A 23621-nucleotide genomic window follows, 5' to 3' on the forward strand; every position below is an offset into this window, starting at 1 on the left:
ACATACAGTGCAGATCAATTCTTTACATTCATTGTTTTACACAATTTCTTATCACAGCACTGGCAGACCATGGTTGACTAATAGGATGGCAAACAAATGGCCCAGCGTCGTCTGGGTTAGGGGAGGCTGTCACGCCCTGGCCTTAGTTATCTTTGTTTTCTTTATTATTTTGGTTAGGTCAGGGTGTGACATGGGGGATTTATGTGTTTTGTCTGGTCTAGGGGTTTTGTATGTTTATGGGTCTGTATCCTTTCTAGGTAGTTTTATATGTCTATGGTTGCCTAGATTGGTTCTCAATTAGAGGCAGCTGTCTGTCGATGTCTCTGATTGGGAACCATATTTAGGCAGCCATGTTCTTTGGGTATTTTGTGGGTGATTGTCTTCTTTCTTTGTGTCATTGCACCAGATAGGACTGTTTCGGTTTTTACATTTGTTATTTGTTATTTTGTAGTGTTCTCGTTAATCGTCTATATTAAAGATGTTGAACACTAACCACGCTGCATTTTGGTCCTCCTCTCCTTCAGCGGAAGAAAACCGTTACAGAATCACCACCAAAACAGGACCAAGCAGCGTGGTGACAGGCAGCAGCAGGAGGAGCAGCGCAATCAGGACTATTGGACTTGGGAGAAGATACTGGATGGAGATGGACCCTGGATGCAGCTTGGGGAATATCGCCGCCCCAAGGCAGAGCTGGAGGCAGCCAAAGCGGAGAGGCGGCGGTTTGAAGAGGCAGCACGGAAGCAGGGCTGGAAGTGTTGGTGCCACATGGAACTGTTTTCGGTTATTCATGTTTCTTGTTTTGTAGTTGTGTTCATGTTGAGTTTTCCTATTAAAACCATGGACATTTACCACTCTGCATTTTGGTCCGATCCTTGTTTCACCTCTTCAGAGGAAGAGGAGGAAATCTGCCGTGACGCGACCATAACTTTGAAGTTCCTCCCATTTGTCCCCATTATGTCCTGTGTATTTATACCTGTGTTTTTTGTTGTCTGTTGCCAGTTTGTCTTCTCCTGTCAAGGCCTACAAGTGTGTTCCTGTGTTTCCTGTGCTCTAGTTTTGTTTTTCCTAGTCTTCCCAGTTTTGACCATTCTGCTTGCCCTGAGCCTGCCTGACATTCTGTACCTTTCTGACACTGCCCTGGATTACTGACTTGTGCCTGCTCTTGACCTGTTTGCCTGCCCCCTGTTTTGTAAATAAACATCTGTTATTCTAACTGTCTGCATCTAGGTCATATCCTGAGTCCGGATAGTACGAACTGGCCATGACTGACCCAGAAGAATCGGACCAGCTCCGCGATGCTGTCCTCCCACAGAGCCACCATTGGAAGATACGAGGAATTACTTCACAGCCTTACGGATGGATTCCAGACCTTGGTGGAATGCCACGACTGCGCTTTCCATAAATTGCTGCAGCAAGTCTGTGGATTGTCTGCTAGACAGCAAGCCACTACCGTAACCCTCCAGCCTCTCAGTAACCCCCGCTGTCAGCAGCGCGTCCCCCCCAGCCCCCGGCTTCCCAAGAACCCCGCTTACCTCGTCCGGGACGCTTCACTGTAGTTTCAGGGACCTGTCAGTCCTTTTCCTCCCAGTGCCTCCTCATCTTTGAGCTACAGCTATTTTATTTTCCAATGGCATTGGAGGAGTGGAGGCACTGGTTTGAGGGGGTGGACATTTTGTAAATATTTTTTATAATGAATCAATTACGGTGTTTCTTCCATACAAACGTGTTGTTTTAAGAATTAACAATTAATATAATCAGAATCCAGCACGGAGTAGCAAGTTTGGGTGCTTGTCCAGGATAGCGCTACCATCTGGTGAATTGCTGATCCTAAAACTGGGTGATACAGATGTCAGAGCTGCCATGAAGACTGCAAGAGTTATCCAGAGAGCTGAGGCTACAGGGTCGACTTTGAGAGTCACCAGAGAGCAGATTAAGACATCCATTATCCAGTAATGATAAAGCATCACAAGATTATTTGGAATCTTCAGAAACAGTTATTTTTATTTATTTTTATTTTACCTTTAACTAGGCAAGTCAGTTAAGCACAAATTCTTATTTTCAATGACAGCCGAGGAACAGTGGGTTAACTGACTTGTTCAGGGGCAGAACAGATTTTTACATTGTCAGCTCGGGGATTTGATCTTGCAACCTTCCAGTTACTAGTCCTACCCTCACCACTAGGCTACCTGCCACCCATCAATGAAAGGAAGCCAGCTGCACACACTATCAATGGCACTAGACAATGAGAGCGAAAGAGACATTCCAGAGGCATCGGAGTCTAACAAACCAGAACTTTTTGACTACATCATGGGTGAGGAGATACTGAAGCTGAAGGACAAGGGATTGTCCTATCTACTTCACCTGCATGATCAACTTGATTAACTATTATCAGCCACAGACAATGACTGACTGATACTATTATCAGTCACTGACCGAGACCAACAACACAACAACCAGAGACACTGAGCAATGGGTCAACACATGCTGATTGCAGAGCAGGTATCTGGATTGATGAGGGTTACTGATGTAGCAGCACTGTTTGCCAGTAGAGAACTCTTTGCCAAGGTTTGAGATCCAAACCCTTGAGACTTTGTTAACTGAAGGCCAGCTCCACGTCCATGTCTGCAGCAAGCTGAACTACTGTCCCCATTGATGGATGAATTGAAGTGTCCCTGGAGCTTCTTAGTAGTAAACATGGGAAATGGCCACACGTGTGCCTATGCTAGTTAGTCAGAGCTGTGTAGACTGTCCAGTACTAGACTTTAAAGTCATAGAGGAACTCATCAGAGAAAAAAACAGACTGATGGTGTCAGTCTCAGTGCACTGCTGAGTGAGTTGATGAATGTAAAAGAAAAAGCGGTTGAAATCATGGTCTCTGCAATTAACCTGTTAAGTCGACCCTCTACTTTTTCGAACATTCTGTTAAAAATCGCGCAACATTTCAGCGCCCTGCTACTCAGGCCAGGAATATAGTATATGCATATGATTAGTATGTGTGGATAGAAAACACTCAGACGTTTATAAAACTGGTTAAATCACGGCTGTGACTATAACAGAACGTGCGTTTCATCGAAAAGTGCAGGAATATCTGATCACTGAAAATGTAAATAAATATCCATCCGCGACTTCAAGGAATTGTTCAAAGTGAATCGAATTAAATGAGGCCGAGGTTGCAGTGCCTACAGCTTCCACACATTGTCTAGAGTCTTGTCATTTGATTCGCAATTGATTCTTGGTCTAACCGACCGGATGTTTTGGTCGAGCTCTCTCCAAGACATTTTTTCGAAACAGACACCTATAAAATTGACATCGCCTCCTGATGAATTTTATCGCTTATTAATGTGTACTAATACCTAAAGTTGCATTACAAAAGTATTTCGAAGTGTTTTGTGAAAGTTTATCGTCGACTTTTTTAATTAAAAAAAATGACGTTACGTTATGAAACGTTATTTTTTTCCGTTTATCACACAGTCTTCATAGATCGATATCTAGGCTATATATGGACCGATTTAATCGAAAAAAAGACCCAATATTGATTAATGAATGTTTTATATTTTATTTGTGCGGTTTGTGTAGCGACGACCATGCTAATTATTTTGTTTACGTCCCCTGCGGGTCTTTTGGGGTGTTACATGCTATCAGATAATAGCTTCTCATGCTTTCGCCGAAAAGCATTTTAAAAATCTGACTTGTTGCCTGGATTCACAACGAGTGTAGCTTTAATTCAATACCCTGCATGTGTATTTTAATGAACGTTTTAGTTTTATAAATACTATTAGCATTTAGCGTAGCGCATTTGCATTTCCAGAGCTCTAGATGGGATGCCTGCGTGCCAGGTAGGACCAAGAGGTTAAAGTGATGGCCAATGAAGAAATGTCTCAGAGCTGTCTGGTGAAAGTGTGAAAGAAAGGTCTTACCATTCCTACAGGTCAAATAGCTGAGTTAAAATTTAGAATCAGGGCCTGGCCGAAGGGAGGAACAATTGTGTTCGAGCCAGCCATGGACAGCCATTGACCAGAAGGTTTTCAGCTGTTTCTATGCCTCGTGGATGTGTCCTGTGGAGCCTCGATGGTGGTAAAGATTCAAATTCAGAATTCCAGACAACATGACATTTTTCTCTCTCAGAGAACAGTGCTGGGTTGGGTAGAGTTGATGGACGACATCAGACCTGTCATCACAGCACCTGACTGTGAGAAGAAGCATGTGAGTCAGTCTAGTAATGATTTTCAATGCTCCACTCAGCTTCACCATGAGAAGAGAGTGTCACACACCAGTTGGATCCAGAGAAAAATGGCACCTGCCTGTTGACTTAGAACATCTACTGGAAGAGGAACAAAAAATAGTTAGAAGAATGCTAAATGAAGTATCTGATGTGTTCGCACAGGAAGATGGAGATATGGGCTGCATTCCGAACCTTAAAACTCAACTTGAAGGATCACACGCCTGTCCAGAAAAGTTACAACTCCATTCCCGAAACCTCTATACAAAGAAATGAAAGAATATGTCCAAAACCTACTGGAGAGAGGCTGGATCAACAAATCTCCATATTCATCCCAGGTGGTCTGCGTGTGCAAGAAGGTCAGCAGCCTGTGGTTATGTGTCAACTTCAGGGAGATGAATCGCAAGACCATCCCTGACCATCATCCATTGCCAAGGTTTAGAAGACCTGCTGGATAACCTAGGGGGACACACATGGTTCTTGATACTCTACCAAGGCAGTGCTTACCACCAAGGCTTTGTCGAGGAATGCTCAAGACTAGCCACCGCGTTCAGCACCCCCTGGGTTCTATATGAGTTGGTTCGCATCCCCTTTGGTTTGACCAACGCCCCACCCGCTTTCCAGAGGTGTATGAAAGGAGTTCCAGAAAGCATGAGAGACGACAGCTGATCTTCATATCTGGAAGATGTTCTCTGCTATCCCAAGACGTTCAGTGAACATGTGGAAGGCCTAAGAAGAGTGCTTAGTCGGATGAGGAAGCACGGTATCAAACTGGGCCCGAAAAGTGTGAAGTCTTCAGACGCCGAGTGAGGTACATTGGTCAGATCGTATCCAGCAAGGCAGTACAAATCGACCCAAAAGACTTGGAGGCTGTGTTTTGCGGCTAAAGAAGACGGACCCACAGACAGTTGGAGAGGTCAGAACACTGCTGGGATTCTTCGGCTACTACAGGTCGTTCATCCAAGATTTCTCCAGGATGGCCAAACCCATATTTGAGTTGCTACAAAGTCCATCAGAAGAATAGCCCAAATCAACCAGAGGAAAAACCCAGACCAAAAAGGTTAGCAATGGACAATGGAATCCCAAGACACCAGTTCAGTGGACGGCTGTACACAGAGCCATCATAGCCAAGTTGGTTGACATGCTAACCAATCCACCCATACTAGCGTACCCAGACTGTGACTTACCATTTTTGCTCCACACTTATGCTTCCAATGAGGGTCTAGGGGCTGTCCTTTACCAACATCAGAATGGGAGACTATGTGTAATCGGTATGGGTCCAGATTGTTAACTCCAGCAGAGAAAAACTACCACCTCCATTCTGGCAAACTTGAGTTTTTAGCAGTTAAATGGGCGATCTGTGACAAATTTAGAGACTGTCTATACTATGCACCCACCTTATACCGTAAACACAGACAACAAGCCTTTGACTTATGTTCTGAGCACAGCTACACTCAATGCAGTAGGTCACCACTGGGTTGGGGAGTTGGCTGACTTTCACTTCGACTTGAAATACAGGCCTGGGAAAATGAATGCAGACGCTGACATACTGTCTCGTTGTCCTGTCGTTCTCCACAACCACATGGGTGAATACACAGTATATATTCCACCAGAAGTAATCTCAGCGGAATGGCAAGGAAGTAGAGCAGTGAAAAATTAGGATTTTCCATGGGTGGCTGTGCTGCAAGTCAACTCTAGAGAGGGTGGTGTGTCACCTGAAGGCGTGCCTGCCATCACACCAGAGGATATTAAGGCTGCATAACATGAGGATGCTGCAATCAGAGAAATCATCTTACTGAAAAACAAGATGGAATCCAAATGAGAAAGAGAAAAAGCTCACGGGAACAGAAATAAAGAGACTAGTGAGTGGAACAAGATGGTCATGGAAAATGGAATCCTGTACAGAAAGGCAGGAAAAAGAAAACAACTTGTACTAACCAGCAAGCTGAAGTCAGTGGTGCTGAAGAACTTACATGACGACGGAGCAGACAAAGTGATCCATCTAGTCAGGGAAACATTTCACTGGCAGCATGAAATAAAAGACTGTGATCAAACAGTGTGCATGTATCAAGCAGAAATGTCCCTGTCACGTATACTCCCTCTCTGGCCTCTAGGTCATCAGGCTACTGATGATCCCGCACACCTGTCACGTATACTCCCTCTCCGGCCTCTAGGTCATCAGGCTACTGATTATCCCGCACACCTGTCACGTATACTCCCTCTCCGGCCTCTAGGTCATCAGGCTACTGATTATCCCGCACACCTGTCACGTATACTCCCTCTCCGGCCTCTAGGTCATCAGGCTACTGATTATCCTGCACACTTGTCACGTATACTCCCTCTCCGGCCTCTAGGTCATCAGGCTACTGATTACTGTTCTATCACCATCAGTGCACCATTTGAGCTTCTCTCTGTCGACTACATGCACCTTGAGCCAAGCAAAGGAGGCTATGAATATATTATTGTACTGGTCGATTATTTCACATGCTTTGCACAGGCCTAACCAATGAAGAACAAGTCAGGAAAAACTGCAGCTTCAGCTGAGAAGATATTCCAAGACTTCGTTCCTCTAATAAGTTTCACCACGACCAAGGGCTTGCGAACAACCGGTTCCAGAGACTCCAGCAGCTTGCAGGGATCTCACACTCTCAGGGATCTGCAGGGATCTCACACTCTCAGGGATCAGCAGGGATCTCACACTCTCAGGGATCTGCAGGGATCTCACACTCTCAGGGATCTGCAGGGATCTCACACTCTCAGGGATCAGCAGGGATCTCACACTCTCAGGGATCTGTAGGGATCTCACACTCTCAGGGATCTGCAGGGATCTCACACTCCCGAAATACCCCATACCATCCACATGGTAACCCTGTGGAATGGATTAATAGAACACTCCTGCAGATGCTCCGTACTCGGCAAGAAGAGAAGAAGACAGAGTGGAAAGACCATATACCAAACATCATCCATGGCTATACCTACACAAGGCATGAGGCAACGGGATACTCACAATTTTTCCTCCTGTATGGCAGAGCCCTTCGCCTTCCTATCGACCTACTGTTCAACCTCTAACCAGAAATAGTGACAAGAACCCAACAAACATCCGTAGAGAAGTGGGCAACAGTGAAAGTGATCGAGTCCTTGTGAGGAACCTATCGGAAAGCGGTGGCCCCGGGAACCTCTGTGTTTACTGGGAGAAGACAATACATAGAGTTGTGGAGAGAATTAGAGAGGGTCCAGTGCATAACATCCAGTCAGAGTCTGGAGACAACACTCGTTGTGTACCAGAACCTCCTGTTACCTGTAAATGACTTGCCAGTGCATCAAGACACTCTATCCAAACCTGTGAAAACACCAAGATAAAAACAGACAACCGTCAGTAGCCTGATTGACCAAGAATCTGACAGTTCAGATGAAGAGGAAAGCTACTATACTAACCAGCATAGTCCTCGGGTCCAACAGATCGATGTCAGACAACAACCAAGTCAACCAGAGTGACATACCAGACTGCAAGCTACTGCTCAGGAGTTCAGACCTACAGTGGCACAGAAAATAGAACAGATCCAGCAGCAGTCTGAAGGACCTGAACAGCACGGAGTGGAGGATGAAGTGCAGGAGGAACTCCAAGATGTTGTGCTAGTACAGTGGCAAGAGGTCAATGGAAAGGAAGACTTACCTGTGAGAAGGTCCAAGCGCACTGGAAGGCCCAGAGAAATGCTTAGCTATGAGAGTCTGGGACAACTTGTTACATCTGCTCCTGTCACGCCCTCTACTGCTCATTCTGTGTCTCCTTGACCTGCCGCCACTCCCCTAGTGCTCTCTCCCTCTCCCCCTCTCTCTGTGTGTGTGTGATTGTGTGGGCGGAGACAGGTGTGCTGGAGTCAGAGCAGATCCCCACCAGCTGCAACCTGTTCCATAATCAAGACCTCTACAAATACTCAGCCCTGCCACTTCCACGCTGCCAGATCGTAATCTCTGGGCATTCTGCCCGCTCTGACTCTGCTTCCTCTCTCCAGTCCTACGTCACGTCATCCTGCTACTCTGTCCTGGTTACCCCACTCTACTGCTCCCTTGGATTCCCCCTCCGGACCTGCTTACCTCTGTTCCAACCCCTCTTGCTCCAGCCTCAGCCTCCGCACCTGGTTTCCTGCAACCCGCCCAAGCTTCCCCTGGTCTGCACTCCATCTTCCCCCTGTGTATCAATAAATACCTTGGTTACTTCATCCCAGTCTTTGCGTCTGAGTCTGCTCTTGGGTTCCCCTGTTCCACTCCACGTAACACAACTGTCATACCAGTTATGGAGGCAAGTTTCAAACACAGTTGTGCTCAATTTTTACATGGTGCCTGGAAACATAATGACTTATCTAGTGTTACAAGGAGGTTACTGACATGAAGGAACACCACTTGTCTGGACATGCTCAACACTGAATAGAAATTGACTTGACTATAGACAGCAAACAAATAGATGACAGGAGTCATCAAAAAAAGGAGGGGAGAGTGTACTGGGTTGAAAACAAACTCATTAAAAACAGACACCCCTTTGATATTTTTTAACCAATTTGTTTATATATTTGTCTTAATTAATCTAAATGGCATATTCTGCATGCTTTAGCATTAGTATTCCATCAGGCAAATAGATGGCGCTGTTGCACTGTGGTAGTAGGAGAAACAGCAAGTTCTGGCCAAGCACATGCGTCATTCTTCAGAATAAAGAAAGCGGCAGAACTTTGCAGACGTAAACTTGTGTCCATTTTTTCTACTATTACATGTATGTAACAAAACTTCCAAACATTCTAATATAGAATGAATATGTAATAACATGCTGTAAAACAACTTTGTCAAGGTATTATCACATTAGGAATGGTTTTGTGTTGGTTTTGTGTCGAACTGAGTGAGAGAAGCACATGATATACAATGAGTGAGAGTATATGTTAGCTTGATGCTAGCTGAGGTAAAAACAATTTACAAGTCACAGAGACTATGTTTACTGAGTAGCTCACTTGTACGGAATTTTGTCTAGGAGATTTTATAAAGAATCCATTTGTTAGGAATTTATGAGTTTGTTTTACATGTTATTGGTTTTATGTAAAATTGTGCTCATGAGCTGGTAAACTGGCCGTGCACGCTCAGTCTGGACCGTGGACTTTTAGTGCAGACAGTGCGGGTGCATGAGAGAGAGACGATTTTTACAGAGGTGCCACTATTTTACAGCTGAATGTATTGTTGTCAGTTTTCTATATCAGTAGCAGCATGTAGAAATACATTCAGTTATTTTTGTCTTCATATATAAATGTTTATGTTGTATGAATGTGATATACATTTTGGTTTTCATTTGAAATCATACAGTAAGACAGGGTTATTTGTGGAATATTTTAGAATTCTGCTCGAGGTAAAGAGCATTTATGTTGTGTAATTGAAAGTGTGCACTTGTTTGATGTGAAGGTTTTAAAAGTACAATCAAGAAAATAGACAATTGAACAAGAGAAAAAAAAACATTCTTCCGAATAAAGAAAGTTCCAGAACTTTGCAGACATAAACTTGTGTCCGTTCTTTTTTTTTATTACAGGCCACCTCAGTTACAGACTTAGACCGTTTGTTTGTTTGGCTAGCTAGCTAATGTTAGCTGGCTAGCTGGCAATTGTTTTGATTCGAATGCCAGCCAGTGTCAGGAGGTTGAGGATGGAGAGAAGCTGAAAGCAAGACGGCACAGTAGATTTGTGCAGTGATGAGGATCTAAGGGAAGACTAAGTTGGAAGGCTACTTTTGAGAGATTATTGAAATGTGATATGCTTTCCGGCACCACTTGACTGCCACAGTTTCACTCAAGTGGGTGATTCATTTTGTGAGTACTGAAGGAGTAGCTAACTAGCTACACTTATACAGAGTCCATGAACTGGAGTAGGTGAGTTTAAACTCAATCCAAATCCTACCATGGAGAAGCCACACAGACAGCATGGATGGTGAGACACCTAGATGACACCGTGCTGCCTGCCGGCCCCCCAGACTTGCTTCAGAGACCATCTTTGTTTGCTTGCCCCCTTTGACCACCTTCCTCCAATGAACATTCAAGCCATGAACTTTCCCGACCCTCTTATGACCTTCCATCTCATGAATTTAATAGTTTTTCACTAAAGTTCTCGTATTTTTTTGTTGCTTTAAAGCGCTTTCAGATACTTCATGTGTTGTTTTATTGTGTGCGTGCGTGTGAGACTGCAAAAGAGATATTGAGACGGAGGAGGAGAGGGAGAAGGAGAGAAAGAAAGGGAGAGGATGTGAGAGACAGAATGAGGTGAAGAGCAGAGCAGCCCGGCTTGGCCAGAGGGCTAAAAGGGGGTCTGTTGTCTGACAAGCGCTGGAATATTAAATATTACCCGGAGTATCCCACACACAGATGTTCTCAATCACGGCTCCAGATAATGAATGTAAGCAATATGGCAGCCATGTTGAGAGGGAGGATGAGGATGCTGCTGTGATCGAGCGAGGGGTGATTTTCTTGCCAGGCCAATTTACAGTGCCTTTCGAAAGTATTCGGCCTGCTTGAACTTTGCGACCTTTTGCCACATTTCAGGCTTCAAACATAAAGATATAAAACTGTATTTTTTTGTGAAGAATCAACAACAAGTGGGACACAATCATGAAGTGGAACGACATTTATTGGATATTTCAAACTTTTTTAACAAACAAAAACTGAAATATTGGCCGTGCAAAATTATTCAGCCCCCTTAAGTTAATACTTTGTAGCATCACCTTTTGCTACGATTACAGCTGTAAGTCACTTGGGGTATGTCTCTATCAGTTTTGCACATCGAGAGACTGACATTTTTTCCCATTCCTTGCAAAACAGCTCGAGCTCAGTGAGGTTGGATGGAGAGCAGAACAGCAGTTTTCAGTTCTTTCCACAGATTCTCGATTGGATTCAGGGACTTTGACTTGGCCATTCTAACACATGGATATGTTTATTTTTGAACCATTCCATTGTAGATTTTACTTTATGTTTTGGATCATTGTCTTGTTGGAAGACATATTTCCGTCCCAGTCTCAGGTCTTTTGCAGACTCCATCAGGTTTTCTTCCAGAATGGTCCTGTATTTGGCTCCATCCATCTTCCCATCAATTTTAACCCTCTTCTCTGTCCCTGCTGAAGAAAAGCAGGCCCAAACCATGATGCTGCCACCACCATGTTTGACAGTGGGGATGGTGTGTTCAGGGTGATGAGCTGTTTTGTTTTTATGCAAAACGTTATGTTGCCAAAAAGTTCAATTTTGGTTTCATCTGACCAGAGCACCTTCTTCCACATGTTTGGTGTGTCTCCCAGGTGGCTTGTGGCAAACTTTAAACAACACTTTTTATGGATATCTTTAAGAAATGGCTTTCGTCTTGCCACTCTTCCATAAAGGCCAGATTTGTGCAATATACGAATGATTGTTGTCCTATGGACAGAGTCTCCCACCTCAGCTGTAGATCTCTGCCGTTCATCCAGAGTGATCATGGGCCTCTTGGCTGCATCTCTGATCAGTCTTCTCCTTGTATGAGCTGAAAGTTTAGAGGGACGGCCAGGTCTTGGTAGATTTGCAGTGGTCTGATACTCCTTCCATTTCAATATTATCGCTTGGGATATTTAAAGCTTGGGAAATCTTTTTGTATCCAAATCCGGCTTTAAACTTCTTCACAACAGTATCTCTGACCTGCCTGGTGTGTTCCTTGTTCTTCATGATGCTCTCTGCGCTTTTAACGGACCTCTGAGACTATGACAGTGCAGGTGCATTTATATGGAGACTTGATTACACACAGGTGGATTGTATTTATCATCATCAGTCATTTAGGTCAACATTGGATCATTCAGAGATCCTCACTGAACTTCTGGAGAGAGTTTGCTGCACTGAAAGTAAAGGGGCTGAATAATTTTGCACGCCCAATATTTCAGTTTTTGATTTGTTAAAAAAGTTTGAAATATCCAATAAATGTTGTTCCACTTCATGATTGTGTCCCACTTGTTGTTGATTCTTCACAAAAAAATACAGTTTTATATTTTTATGTTTGAAGCCTGAAATGTGGCAAAAGGTCGCAAAGTTCAAGGGGGCTGAATACTTTCGCAAGGCACTGTAGTTATTAGTACTGGAGCAACTGTGAGTAGATATTAGCATTAGTGGCGGACTTCGGTTTCTAATATAGCAGGTGTAACAGTATAACTTTAGACCATCCCCTCGCCCATACCCGGGCGCGAACCAGGGACCCTCTGCACACATCAACAACAGTCACCCTCGAAGCATCGTTACCCATCGCTCCACAAAAGGGGAACTACTACTTCAAGGTCTCAGAGCAAGTGACGTCACCGATTGAAACGCTATTTAGCGCAAACCACCGCTAACTAAGCTAGCGTTTCACATCCGTTACACAGGAATCGGGTTTATTTCTGAGAGACTGATGACCACTCCATGAGCAATGCAGTAGGTTCAAAGGTAACATGAAGGTCATGACCTCTGAAATGATTGAAGTGGTAAATTGAAGCATATCTAAAATGTTACATACACACACACAATCCATCTTGCTAATCTCATCTCAAACCACTGGAAACAAACCACTGAGTTGAAGAGAATGGGCAGTGCTTCTTAGATCCTTCAAGCACATCCGTAAGAGCAGCAGGAGATCTGATCTAATGAGTGGGACGTTGTTTATATAAGAGCCTTCCTTCATCGTGGCCATTAGGCTAAAAGCACTTTACATGTACCACTAGAATCCCCAAAAAGCACTTCTACTTTTCTCTCAGATGTATGCTGGTATTCTTAGTCACTGAAGGTTGACTGGGATTCAGCAAATTATAAACATGTCCTCCTCTGAAACAGTTCCTTAGATGAAGTAAATTCAGAAATTATTCAGACCCCTTAATTTTTTCCACATTTTGTTATATTGCAGCCATATTCAACAAAACAAAAATCATTCATCTATACAAATTACCCCATAATGACAAAGCAAAAACAGATTTTTACATTTTTATTTGCAAATGTATAAAAAAGAAAATGGAAATATCACATTTACAGAAGTATTCAGACCCTTTATTCAGTACTTTGTTGAAGCACCTTTAACAGCAATTATAGCCTCAATTCTTCTTTAGTATGACGCTACAAACTTGGCACACCAATGGGGAGTTTCTCCCATTCTTCTCTTCAGATCATCTCATGCTCTGTCAGGTTGGATAGGAAGCGTCACTGCACAGCTTTCAGGTCTCTCCAGATATTTTCAATTTGGTTCAAGTCTGGGCCACTCAAGGACATTCAGAGACTTGGCCCGAAACCACTTCTGCATTGTCTTGGCTGTGTGGTTCAGTTCGTTGTCCTGTTGGAAGGTGAACCTTCACCCCAGTCTGAGGTCCTGAGCGCTCAAGAGCAGGTTTTCATCAAGGATCTTTTTTTTACTTTGACTAGTCTCCCAGTCCCTGCTGCTGAAAAACATCCCCACAGCATGATGCTGCCAACACCATGCTTCACCGTAGGGGTGGTGCCAGGTGTCTTCCAGACGTGACGCTTGGCATTCAGGCCAAAGAGTTCAATCTTGGTTTCATCAGACCAGATAATCTTCTTTCACATGATCAGAGTCCTTTAGGTGCCTTTTGGTAAACTTCAAGGGGGCTGTCATGTGCCTTTTACTGAGAAGTGGCTTCCGTCTGGCCACTCTACCATATTGAGTGCTGCAGAGATGGTTGTCCTTCTGGAAGGTTCTCCCATCTCCACAGAGTACATATGATAATATGTATATTGTAAAAAATACTGTTAAGGATGTCTTTATCAAATAGTTGTATTTGATAGGGGTTAACCCCTTCTTATAGACTACCTCCCACCAAAACATTAGATATACCAACATATGTCTGATTAAATGGATCTCTACAGAGATTCATGGGGCCTGGGTCCTTCTGTGCACAGCAGCATCTCCCAGACAATAAAGTCACGGTCAAGGAGCACATTCCTGTTGTGATTTATCTGAAGAAGTAAAGCCAAGGGGATTACCTGTAAGTAATAAATAATTGAGGCCCATCGTTTGAAGCCAAAATGAAGGATCTGCGTCTCTTAATTCATTTCAGTTTTTGAGAAATTCTTGAACGGGACCCAAAGAGGGATTAGTATCAAGGTAAGCAACAAATTCTTTATTGAAAAACAATACTAATATTTCATGACAAACACACGAACGAACACATGAACACACACACACCCACACACGCACACACTCAAGCATCGCACAAAAACCAACATAGACACCCTGGTCCAAGATGGTCAGTAGAGATAAATACTCTGAATCTGATCCCAACTCTGTTTCCAACTTTACAGACTGCAGTTTGTCTGCACGGGTCCCACAGAGTTGAGTTCTGGTCCATCTGACATGGGTCTGAGTCAGTAGTAGGCCAAATCTGGTTCAGGTCTGTGTCAGTACGGTGAGAACAGAACTGATGTATGTGCCGTACGGAGAGGTCCTGGGGCAGGATGTAATAGGGGCTGGTGGAGGGGCTGAGTCTGAAAGAGGGCGGAGCCAGATGTAAGGGCAGGGCGCAAATGGAACGGGGACAGGGTTGCCATGGCAGCAGCAGCAGCGAGGGAGAGATGGCTCTGTAAGAGGCGCGAGACGAGAGGCTTTGCCAAGTCCTCCTTCCTCAGAGTGATCCCAACCTAGAAACCACACACAGCGTGATCAAAACACTTCTACAATTAAATCACAACCAGTCTACAATTAAAATCACAACATGATCACAACATGATCACAACCAGTCTACAATTAAATCACAACAGGATCACAACCTGTCTACATTTAAATCCCAACATGATCACAACCGGTCTACAATTAAATCACAACGTGATCACAACCATACCGCTATCACACCTGTTCCACAATCTACAACACTTTGCAAAACAACTCCAATCCAATCATACCAGATGTAAACCACAAACAGTCCACAACAAAACCTCCAGTAAAGTACTGCCAAAAGACAATAATGTGGTACTCACTGTCTGCAGATTCTGGTTGCGTTGAGGAGGCAGACCATAGGGGCTAAACTTGGGCTTGGCTGGCTTCCCTGCTGCACGGTCTTTATGCCTTCTACTGCTGATGTGCTGAGGAGAGAGAGAGGGGCGGGTGGAGAGAGGAGTGGGGGGTGACAGGGATGAGGGAGAAGGAGATGTCTTAGCCACATGGGTCAGTCTAGCTCAATGATTCATCAGGTCACAGGAAATTAACGGAAACACTAAACCTAATTAAAATCCATCTTTTTCCTCTCATCTCTGGAACGCAGATGTATATATAGTCATAAAAGGGCGGATTTCAGTTTAAATACAGTATACAACTAACCTGTTTGAGTTGTGTCTCGGAGTTGACGTGCACATCGCAGACCTCACAGTGGAAAGTTTTGTTCTGCAGCCCAGTCGACACCTGAGTGGGAGTGGCCAGCTTGGCTTTGACCCCTGACCTGGGGAATGACTTTATGGCTCCGTCGCCGCTCCTGGCCTCCAGCATTGTCTTGTGTTTCGTGCCTGACAGGGTGAAAGGTCAGATGGGTCAAAGGTTAGAAGCAGAGACGCCAACTAAGTACAGTATTAACAAAGTGGGACATCACACTCTAGGAGCTCAGAAGCAAAAATGTAATATGCGTTTTTTGGTTGTTGTTTTTTCAGATACAAATATTTAATATCCAACGTTTCGACAGCCAAGCTGTCTTCATCAGGGTATATTCAAACTTCATCACTTTACCTGTCAGATCAAGATGGCAATAATGACCTAGCCCTTGGGAATAGGGAGTGAGTGATCGATTGGTGTGGTATTGACCCGATGAGAGCAATGATTAAGAAGACGGACTTGTTGCAACATGATGATGACACACACCTGTGCACAAACAGGTCAGTAAAGCTTCATTCTCACCACTGTTGTGAGCCTGTAGCTGGGATGCAGAGTTGACCGCCACCTTGCAGAGAGAACAGTATAGTAGTCTCTTAGCCTTCTTTTCCTCCGACTCCACAACCTCCTCCACCTCTCCCTCCATCTCCTTCTCCACCAGGGGACAGAGTGACAGAGAGGGGTCAGAGGGCATTTCCATGGATACAGATGGGCTGCAGGTCGATGGAACCACCCTAGAGGCAGAGGGTGGTGACAACACGGCTCCGGCTGTGACATCTACACAGAAGATTAGAAAAGAGCATCGTGATAAGGGTTTATCCCTCCATTTTCTGTCATCGTAAAATGAAAACAAATTTGAGTGTGGTGAATGGTGAATTAGTGGGGAGAGTGTTTGTGTGTGTGACAGTGGTGGGAGATAAGTTAACTCTGATGCTTTCTTCTTTCCTACATCAACCTCTAATAGAGTCTCTAATGCTGATTACCACTGCAGGGTCTGCGTCCCAAACGACACCCTATTCACTATCTAGTGTACTACTTTTGACCAGGGCCCATTTTCGCAAGCATCTCAAGTTTCTCAACTCTTACCATAACTCACGGAGACAGATAAAAGAACACCAGTGTGTATGAGATTCATTAGCTGTAATCTTGGTAACAATCCAAGATTTCCTATGGGTAAATCCACTTGAATTCAATCGCTTTTTGACAGCACCCCTTTTGATTTGAACAAAACCTTCATTACATACAGTATTTGCCCATTGTTGACTTGCTCAGAAAGTTACTTTTTGGGACATTCAAACCATTCAAGAGATAGAAGTCACAGCACAAAAACCTCACATCGGTTCTAGGCTACAACATATGCGAATATGAGAAGAATCTGAGATTAAAGGTTAAAAAATATATTGTATTCATTAAAAAATGTTTTCTTTCAAGACGTTTTAAAATATATGGACAACTCTGTTAATAAGCTTTTAAATTATATTAAACTCAACTGTTTATCTTTTCCAGTGATGAAAACATAGATGTCTCATTGTATGAGCGGGAATACAAAATGGGTCAAATTTGAGCACCTGTTTAGGCATTCAGGTCCAAAAGGTCCCTTTCTGTCCAATTCTTCCATGGTCTTAATTCATCTGGATTTACCCCTCTGGGAATCTGATTCCATTTCTCAGAGTAGTTCTTCCATGGTCTTAATTCATCTGGATTTACCCCTCTGGGAATCTGATTCCATTTCTCAGAGTAGTTCTTCCATGGTCTTAATTCATCTGGATTTACCCCTCTGGGAATCTGATTCCATTTCTCAGAGTAGTTCTTCCATGGTCTTAATTCATCTGTATTTACCCCTCTGGGAATCTGATTCCATTTCTCAGAGTAGTTCTTCCATGGTCTTAATTAATCTGGATTTACCCCTCTGGGAATCTGATTCCATTTCTCAGAGTAGAAAAATTAGAGGCTTGGATTGAGATGATTATACTCCATTATCTGCAGTGAGACAGACTGGAAATAGGGAATTTGGGAACCTTGCCTTGGTAATGGTGATTAGGCCTGTGAGGGTTTGTTTGTCTGTTTTCATTGACTGTCTCTCTAAAATGGCAATAAGGCTGTTTGACAAAGTCATCATCACAAAGCTCCCCTGTTTCTTCCACACACAGAAAAACTCACTCTATCGCTATCGCATGAAATCAAAATGGTCTCTTACTATGTCGCATATTTATCAAACAATATGCCTCCCACTCTCTAAAACACTCATGCACACCAACAAATATGATAAGGGAATGTATAAAACACCTGGAAACCATGGAAAACCATGGATTTGATACCATTCCACTGATTCCGCCCCAGCCATTACCCCAATTAAGGTGCCACCAACCTCTTGTGATATAAAGACACATACACACTCCCAGATCTGCAGAGATTAACAAGCAACGCAAACTCCTACAGCTGTGGATGCATACATACTCACAGATCTGCATACATTACAAACACACAAGCAAAGTGCTGCGTTTGAACCTCTAAAGACTGAGAATATACAGTTGAAGTCGGAAGTTTACATACACTTAGGTTGGAGTTATTAAAACTAGTTTTTTAACCACTCTATAAATTACTTGTTAACAAACTATAGTTTTGGCAAGTCTGTTAGGACATCTACTTTGTGTAGTAATTTTTCCAACAATTGTTTACAGACAGATTATTTCACTTATAATTCACTGTATCACAATTCCAGTGGGTCAGAAGTTTACATAAACTAATTTGACTGTGCCTTTATAGCTTGGAAAATTCCAGAAAATGATGTCATGGCTTTAGAAGCTTCTGATAGGCTAATTGACATCATTTGAGTCAATTGGAGGTGTACCTGTGGATGTATTTCCAGTCCTACCTTCAAACTCAGTGCCTCTTTGCTTGACATCATGGGAACATCAAAAGAAATCAGCCAAGACCTCAGAAAAAACATGTAGACCTCCACAAGTCTGGTTCATCCTTGGGAGTAATTTCCAAACGCCTGAAGGTACCACATTCATCTGTACAAACAATAGTACACAAGTATAAACACCATGGGACCACGCAGCCGTCATACCGCTCAGGAAGGAGACACGTTCTGTCTCCTAGAGATTAACGTCCTTTGTGCGAAAAATGAAAATCAATCTGAGAACAACAGCAAAGGACCTTGTGAAGATGCTGGAGGAAACTGTTATAAATTAATCTATATCCACAGTGAAATGAGTCATATATCTACATAACCTGAAAGGCCGCTCAGCAAGGAAGAAGCCACTGCTCCAAAACTGCCATAAAAATTCCAGACTAGGGTTTGCATCTGCACATGGGGACAAATATCGTGCTTTTTGGAGAAATGTCCTCTGGTCTGATGAAACAAAAATGGAACTGTTAGGCCATAATGACCATTGTTATGTTTGGAGGAAAAAGGTGGACGCTTGCAAGCCGAAGAACACCATCCCAACCGTTAAACACCGGGATGGCAGCATCATGTTGTGGACTGGTGCACTTCACAACATAGATGACATCATGAGGATGGAAAATTATGTGAATATATTGAAGCAAGATCTCAAGACATCAGTCAGGTTAAAGTTCAAGTTAAAGCTTGGTCGCAAATGGGTCTTCCAAATGGACAATGACCCCAAGCATACTTCCAAAGTTGTGGCAATCTGTCTTAAGGACAACAAAGTCAAGGTATTGGAGTGGCCATCACAAGCCCTGACCTCAATCCTATGGAACATTTTTGGGCAGAACTGAAAAAGCGTGTGTGAGCAAGGAGGCCTACAAACCTGACCCAGTTACACCAGCTCTGTCAGGAGGAATGGGCCACAATTCACCCAACTTATTGTGGGAAGCTTGTAGAAGGCTACCTGAAACGTTTGACCGAAGTTAAACAATTTAAAGGCAATGCTACCAAATACTAATTGAGTGTATGTAAACTTCTGACCCACTGGGAATGTGATGAAAGAAATAAAAGCTGAAAAAAATCATTCTCTCTACTATTATTCTGACATTTCACATTCTTAAAATAAAGTGGTGATCCTAACTGACCTAAGACAGGGTATTTCTACTAGGATTAAATGTCAGGAATTGTGAAAAACTGAGTTTAAATGTGTTTGGCTAAGGTGTATGTAAGAATCAGACTCAACTGTATGTATGTATACATGTATATAGGGTCTGAAAACTTATACCAATGTGATATTTTTTAAATACATTTGCAAAAATGTCTAAAAACCTGGTTTTGCTTTGTCATTATAGTGTATTGTTTGTAGATTGATGAGGGAAAAAAATATTTAATTAATTTTAGAATAAGGCTGTAATTTAATAAAATGTGGAAAAAGTAAATGGGTCTGAATACTTTCCTGAATGCACTTTATTTAATATGTATTTAGGGTAATGTAGAGGAAGGGGTGTTTAATGCCTTTCAGCCTTTTAGTCCATCTGCACTTTTTGACAGTGAGGATAGACAGGTGCACACAAACACGTGCACATGCACTCATGAACGCAAGCACACGCACGCACGCACGCACGCACGCACGCACGCACGCACGCACACACACACACACACACACACACACACACACACACACACACACACACACACACACACACACACACACACACACACACGTATGCACGCAGTGCACACAAGGGGAAAGACTGCCCCCTCTCATTGAAGCCACTGAAGTTCAAGGCCGACCACGGTACAGTCATTGAAATCAAATCAAATCAAATCTTATTTGTAGATGTTAATGCGAGTGTAGCGAAAATCTTGTGCTTCTAGTTCCGACAATGCAGTAATAACCAACGAGTAATCTAACCTAACAATTCCACAACTACTACCTTATAGACACAAGTATAAAGGGATAAAAATATGCACATAAAGATATATGAATGAGTGATGGTACAGAACGGCATAGGCAAGATACAGTAGATGGTATCGAGTACAGTATATACATAGGAGATGAGTAATGTACGGTATGTAAACAAAGTGGCATCGTTTAAAGTGGCTAGACACACACACACACCACACACACACTAACCTGTTGAACTGGGTTCTGAGCTGGGCGGCACAAGGCAGGGTGATACGCTCTTGGTCGTGGTTTCCTTGGATACTGTGTCGGGGGCTCTGGTCTTGCAGTCCAGTGGGTCGAGGGCTTTGAGCCTCTTGAAGTGTTTGGTACCATTGTAATGGGATGAGGCCTGGCTCTACACAGAGAGAATAGAACCAGAACCACTGAGTCACACAAGCGACAACAACTCCAATGACCATGCAGTAGTAAGAACTCAAGTCATCAAGTCATATAGCCACAGGGTCAAGCCAGAGATCTAACATTATTAGTGTTTCATCAGTTATCAGATGCTCTTATCCAGAGCAACTTATAAACTCTGAGATTTTCATCTCATACATCTCATCCAATATCAAACCTGTGCCATCCGCAAAGTATATGTACTGGTTAACACCACACAACACTTAGTATATATCTACTGGTCAACACCACACAACACTTAGTATATATTTATTGGTCAACACCACACAACACTTAGTATATATCTACTGGTCAACACCACACAACATTTATTATATATATACTTGTTAAGTTCAAACTCTGCAAGCTTCCCTGGTCCTGCCCTGTATGTGGTGAAACTCTGCAGCATCCCTGGTCCTGCCCTGTATGTGGTGAAACTCTGCAGCATCCCTGGTCCTGCCCTGTATGTGGTGAAACTCTGCAGCATCCCTGGTACTGCCCTGTAAGAGGTCAAACTCTGCCTACCTCTGAGTTGAACCTCAGTCGGCAAACGACACACGATGAGCTGGGTTTCCTCATAAAGGGCGTGGTTAGTCCAAATCCTGGACCAAAATGGGATTTGTGATCACGGTCCATCTGCAACAACAAGAGTGAAAAGGTGTTGAATTACTGTGGTATGGCTAGGGCTGAGGCAGAAGTGAAGGTTGAGCAAGATGTCAATGTTAAAGAGTACCTTAAATACTCTCACACTAGGGCTGTGGGGGTCATGACATTTTGTCAGCTGGTGATTGTCAAGCAAATAACTGCCAGTCTCACGGTAATTGGCCATTAATTAACATAAACACATTTAGCATCTCGTGGCTTCCACACATAGCCTACAAGCCACTGACATAAATCTTTGGAATATCTACATTTTAAAAAGTCTAATAAATCAATATAATATAGTTTACACCATAAATACACATAAATCCATTATTTATTTTAGACCAGTATAAAGAAACATGATATGAAGAAAATGTAGTCTTTTTCAGTTGAACAGAATAGCATACTCTGAGCTATCCTTATGTTAGGCCCAGGTCTGGCTATGCCATATGGCCGTATACACTAGTTAATTTAGTAGACAAGATTTGCAGAGAATTCAGTGGCATTATTTTATATTATAGTATGAAGAATACAATAGAACATAGCTGAATAAAATAGAAAGGATATTTTCTCCAAATTATTTGAGGGAGTTTCACATGCGGCTTTTCTGTGTTGAGTGAGTAACAAAGACACTTGTCCTCCTATATGCTTAATTTAGGGTTATGTATGCAACTTGAGTTGTGATACAAACGTTGGGCTGTATGTTTTGATTTTAATACATTCGAAGGCTGCATGATGCGACCCTAATGATGATTTGAAAAGGCATGAGCTCTGCTTTATTTTTTGTGCAGGCTGCACACACTTTATCAGTCTCTCATTCACAATTTGACAAGCACTTGATAATGTCTCGATTTTCCCGGCAGCATCCCCTTTGTGTGGTAGTTGTTCCTTTGGGATGAATATAATAACTATAATACCCTTCTCCCGGCTGAGTGCTCCAAAGCACCTCTCACTCACATGGCTCTCTCAGATATCTAAATTCTTATTAAGCCCGTCATGTGATCGGGTCCTTCTCACAGGCTACAAGTGAAGACAGACACATCAGGGATGCAACTGCGAAATTCCAAGGCGCATATTGAAGAATTATCCATATTTACTATTCATCAGCCAACAAGATGAGTAAGCCTAACGAATATCAAAAGCACTAGCCTATGTCAATCTACTATCCTGCATAATATAAAAATTTACTTATTCTATTCTGTGCGAGAAATAAATATTCCAAACATAGTCTGGAATGCGATAGCTCCCAAATGAATACAACCACTAGCATCAAAAACAAAAACCAATGAGGCTGATGCAACCGATCAGAACGTTTAGCTTAAAATGTTGATAAACTATTAAGCAATTTCTCACATTAAGCGCAGCAATGCACATACTAGGCTATAAGATCAAATGTTCCAAAATGCAATCAATTAGCGGGAATTCTCAAAAATGATCACAAATGCAATTATGCATGTAATGCTTTTATTATAAAGGTGCATTTTTATGGTGAAAACTATGTTCCCCAAACTTTAAACTCAACCACTGTGTGTGTTAGGCACTACACCTGTTGTAAAGCGGATTAATTTGCTTCATTTTAAGAAGTAATTTGGCCCCTTCAGTTGTGATACAAAACTCAAAACATATAGGCATATGGGCTAGGCTACATGAGGTGTGATACAAACCTCATTAAAACATATAGGCATATGGGCTAGGCTACATGAGGTGTGATACAAATCTCATTAAAACATATAGGCATATGGGCTAGGCTACATGAGGTGTGATACAAACCTCAAAACATATAGGCATATGGGCTAGGCTACATGAGGTGTGATACAAACCTCATTAAAACATATAGGCATATGGGCTAGGCTACATGAGGTGTGATACAAACCTCATTAAAACATATAGGCATATGGGCTAGGCTACATGAGGTGTGATACAAACCTCATTAAAACATATAGGCATATGGGCTAGGCTACATGAGGTGTGATACAAACCTCATTAAAACATATAGGCATATGGGCTAGGCTACATGAGGTGTGATACAAACCTCATTAAAACATATAGGCATATGGGCTAGGCTACATGAGGTGTGCGATTATGATTTGAACAAAAACAACAAAAAAGGCATATGCTGTTTCTTGCCTTACTGCTATGGTGGCAAAATTA

General features: G+C 42.8%; 1 protein-coding gene across 3 annotated transcripts in view; it reads right to left on the minus strand.

The window, feature by feature from the left end:
- Positions 1–23621, minus strand: part of LOC124043225 (zinc finger protein 385D-like) — a 93864-nt gene that overhangs the window by 28602 nt on the left and 41641 nt on the right. For 2 of the 3 annotated variants that reach the window (XM_046361557.1, XM_046361558.1), the window contains exons 3-8: positions 21354–21464; positions 20622–20787; positions 16114–16365; positions 15547–15728; positions 15207–15311; positions 13824–14870 (exon numbers count right to left, since the gene is read on the minus strand). In XM_046361557.1, coding sequence (XP_046217513.1) covers positions 14631–14870; positions 15207–15311; positions 15547–15728; positions 16114–16365; positions 20622–20787; positions 21354–21464 — 1056 coding nt within the window. In that variant the 3' untranslated portion in view covers positions 13824–14630. Of the gene's footprint in view, positions 1–8314; positions 8409–13823; positions 14871–15206; positions 15312–15546; positions 15729–16113; positions 16366–20621; positions 20788–21353; positions 21465–23621 lie in introns of those variants that run through there. The other variant, XR_006840285.1, reaches the window with a different exon arrangement.

Source organism: Oncorhynchus gorbuscha, linkage group LG09 (assembly GCF_021184085.1).
Source record: "Oncorhynchus gorbuscha isolate QuinsamMale2020 ecotype Even-year linkage group LG09, OgorEven_v1.0, whole genome shotgun sequence".
Lineage (NCBI taxonomy): Eukaryota > Metazoa > Chordata > Actinopteri > Salmoniformes > Salmonidae > Oncorhynchus > Oncorhynchus gorbuscha.